This window comes from Lactuca saligna, chromosome 8 (assembly GCF_052625555.1).
Source record: "Lactuca saligna cultivar CGN05327 chromosome 8, ASM5262555v1, whole genome shotgun sequence".
NCBI classification, from domain to species: Eukaryota; Viridiplantae; Streptophyta; class Magnoliopsida; order Asterales; family Asteraceae; genus Lactuca; species Lactuca saligna.
Window position 1 is genome coordinate 211,031,739 of NC_136424.1, and position 4,200 is coordinate 211,035,938.

General features: G+C 35.4%; 1 protein-coding gene across 1 annotated transcript; it reads right to left on the reverse strand.

Moving 5' to 3' along the window:
• Positions 1–1,838: 1,838 nt before the first annotated feature.
• On the reverse strand, positions 1,839–3,859 carry LOC145010469 (cytochrome P450 CYP72A219-like). The gene is made up of 5 exons (XM_078969007.1): positions 3,586–3,859; positions 3,287–3,507; positions 2,914–3,158; positions 2,370–2,754; positions 1,839–2,285 (listed from the first exon to the last, which is right to left on the reverse strand). Exons 1-5 carry the CDS (start codon positions 3,857–3,859, stop codon positions 1,839–1,841), a joined length of 1,572 nt encoding a protein of 523 aa, XP_078825133.1.
• Positions 3,860–4,200: the final 341 nt, after the last annotated feature.

Sequence of the window (4,200 nt, forward strand, 5' to 3'; positions counted from 1 at the left end):
AGAAATGCGCGTTTGAATAGGACACACATTTAACATAAGTGCCATCCGTGTTCATAATTTTTTTCTGGACACTAATTTTAGGGCACACAAACATGCATGTCTTCTATCCTTCATATTTTGGAAAGCAGACATTATTTTTAGGACACGGAAAAAATGTGTATCGTAAATCAGTGTGTGTCATTGTTTGCATGCCATTAAAGGGTTGCTTTCTAGTAGTGATACTAATTGTGCAAGAAGAGTATAAAAAAAGTGTTCAAAGACACATGGATCTATGAATGCAATCCTACTCTAGTTCCAATGGATCCAAATGTGTAATTCTCGAAAGGCGGAGGAGGGGGCAAGACACAGGTGCAACTGATTATCTAATCCTAGTTGGAAGATTGAGATATTTACTTTAAACCAGGGTTGATTTGGCTTCCTTAGTTAGCATTTCTAGTCGTTATATGCAAACTCCACAAATGGATGCTAGAAAACAAATATTACAATATGTAAAAGTTACTATCGAATATGGGATTTGTTACAGTCGCAATAATCTAACAAGTCTAGTAAGCTATTGTGATAGCAGTCATAACATTGATCAAGAAGATGAAAGAAGTACTGTCAGGGATTATTTTACTTTGGTGAATTAGCAATCACATGGTGGTCTAAAAAACAAGAAACAATGGCATTATCATCTTGTGAAGATGAGTATATGGCTTCTTCTGCAACAACTTGTCAAGCAATTTGGTTACGAGATCTTTTGAGAGAAATAACAGACTCTTGAGTACAATAAATGGTAATTAAAGTTGACAACACATCAACAATTTCAATAATCAAAAACTCAGTTTTCCATGGTCAGCACAAGCACATCAAATCTTGTTTCCACTATATACGAGAATGAGTTGAAGATAATTAGATCACAACCGATCGTGTCAATGGAAAGGAACAATGATATGACATTTTGAGAGAGGCGTTAGCTAAGATAAAGTTCGTTGAAATGCGCAAGCTGCTACGGTCAAAGACCTCTCAAATTCTATTCGGAAATTAGAGGTGATTATTGATAATTTCTGATTTTACCCTTTCCATACACGATGAGGTGTAGGAAGGGAACATCCTTCGGCCAACAAGGAAACCTAAGATGATGCTTAGGGTTTACGCATATCGTTTTGCCTAGGGAACAAGCATTTATTATATATGGCAAGTTTGTATTCAAGTAAGAAAGAAACTAGAATGCTATTACCAGCTATTTAGATATTGAAACTTGTAGGTTTTGATTATCAGATCAAAGAGAGAGCAAGAAATGAGAAATTGTAATCCAGTTCTAAGTTGTTTTTTGAATTACAATAAGAGATCAATCATTTTATTCTCGTGTTCATATTTTTATGCTTATCAACTATTCTTTCATAAATCAAGGGAAAGTATATACCTAATATATGAAGAGCATGGAGATATTTGGACGTTGGCACATGACGAAATAGATATACACAATATTAAAGAGACAAAGATGTACAATATTAAATTTGGTTTGTATATGTTTCCTATTTGACCAAGCTTTTCTTTTCTTGGATGTGGTGTATCAACAAAAACCTTGTTGTGTTAACACATCATCAATCGTCATTTAACAAACCGTGAAACGTTATCTTTCCATCCAATACTAGGACAACAAAATTGGATGATTTTGTACGCCTCTTCGATAGCACCAAGGATCCTTGCATATCTATATCATTAGGGGTTTCCACACATGGTAACTCCGATACATTAATAATAATAAGGTTATCAAAGTTACAAACCGAAACACAATAGGGAAGTGAAGAAAAAAAAAACAATCCATAGAAGTGAATACCTAAATAGTTTAATTTTTACACACTCTTCGATAAGTTTACTTTCCTCAAAATTAAGTGAGCACCATACTGAGGTTGGAGAGTGACGATAGATTGAGGGGCATGTGAGTAAGATGGTGAAAGCACGAAAGAAAATCGTTGTAGAATCATAGCCATTGCGATTTTGGCTTCCAACATAGCAAAGTTTTGTCCGATACATATACGAGGTCCCCCACCGAATGGGAAATAGGAATGTTGGCCCCTAGTTGTTGCATTTGAGACACCTTGAGAGAATCTTTGTGGGTTGAATTCCATGGCATCATCGCCCCATGTTTCTTGATCATGGTGCATTGCTAATATCGGCATTATGACCAGTGTTCCTTCAGGAAGATTTATGCCAGCTACCTTGGTTTCCTTGATGCACATTCGATACAATGCTGTCACTCCTGGGTACAACCTTAGAACCTCGAGCAATATCATATTTACCTTAAAAAAACAAAATTCATGAAAATATGACATTACATTTCGTTAAGAAAAAAAAAATCTAAATGATGAGAAATGTGAACTAACAATTTTTAGGCGGCTCAATCCATCAATATTTGGTTGGTTATGTGCAAAAACTTGAAAAACTTCTTCTCTTGCTAGCTCTTGCCAATGTGGATATCTGCTCAATAAAACCATCGTCCATACAAGTAAATTACCCACAGTTTCATGGCCTGCAAAGTAGAAAAGTTTACACTCTTCGATGATTTCATCAATGCTCATTCCAAATTTTTTGTTTCCAGTTTCCTGAATCTCATTGTAGTTCGACTGTAACAATATGCCTAATAAGTCATCGTTCATGCTTTTTCCTGCTTCCATTGCAATTGTTCGTTTATAGATCATATCCTTTATCAAAGTCTTCACTTCATGATCGATCTCCACCATTCTTTTATTCCTTGAGTTTGGAAGGAATCTAGGTAATCCAGATTTTAATTAGCTCAGTGATAGTAAAGTCATAATTTATGGGTGTTTTTCTCATAATCGCTATTATATTTAGATAAGTGTGTGTAAGTATACATACATTTATCTATAATTCGAATACCAATATTGGATTATACATGATAAAATCTACCTCGATCCAGGGATGTATAAAGATTGTATCACATGCATAAGTATAGAACCTATTTCATTCTGAAGGTCAAAAATCCTTACACCTTCCTCATAGCTACTCCCAAATGCAGTACGTGAAATCACATCGCCTGATAACGTTTGAAGATGGGGAAATACATCCAACTCCAACGATTGTTCATTCGAAAACAATGTCTCCCATCTCTTTATCATCTCACAGCAACTTAAACACATAGCCGGTGCCATTAACTGCATCCAAGTAATTAAAACTCAAATCATGGTTACACTTTTAGAACTCAATGACAGATAAACTTTAATAATATTAGATATGTTGAGTCTTTTGATTTTCTCTGGAAAATGGTTGTGTCAAGTCAAACCTTTAATTTCTCGGCATGGAAAGTAGGATTGATAATTTTTCTATGTTTAGACCACTTATCTCCTTCATAGTCTATTACACCCGTTGATAGTATCTTAATATACGGGTTGTTTTTCCTAGGCTTTTGAAATTCATTCATGCGGGATAAGACATCCCTCACGACTTCCGGATCGATTATGTGCAATGTTGGCACCGGTCCGAACCATGCAAAGAAAATATTACCTATAAAACAAGCAAACCTCAATAAAGATCATGTATGTATGTATGTATGTATGTATGTATGTATGTTTTAGGAAGTACCATAGGTTTGAATTGCCCTATGAACAAAGGGCATGACTCTAGGCATGATATCATCAGAAAGATTCATGGGCTCTAGCGTTGTTGTCTGCATGATCTCTTTTGTATCACCAAAGAGTAGCTTGTAGGAGGTGCCTGTGAGACCTTGCTGCCTAAGGCATTTTTCAAGCCTTTTTGGTTTGAACCATACCCACTCCAACATTTTCCATGGCACCGCCATTGCCATAGCCACAGCACACCAGCTTGCAACCCACCGGTATTGGCTCATTATTTCCATATGAGAATCTAAGAGAGACAAAGATTGTAATTATGTTGTATTAATATTGTTGGATGTGAAGTCGAGTTAATATTATAATAAACTCAATGCATTGCTTTTATCAACGGAATAGAGCATAGCAATAGCAAGAAAGTTTAAATATAATGTGTAGACATATAAGTCCAAAAACGGATATTCCTAGGTAGAATATCAATAGCGTTATTATTATGGAGAATTTTGTTCGGCTAATTTTAGTTGAGCTAGATCCAACCAAGTAAAAGTTACAATATTTATGGGAAAAGACAACTTTAGAAATAATAAAAATTTAACTATTCACTTGGATATGGAAGAGGGGCCGAGTT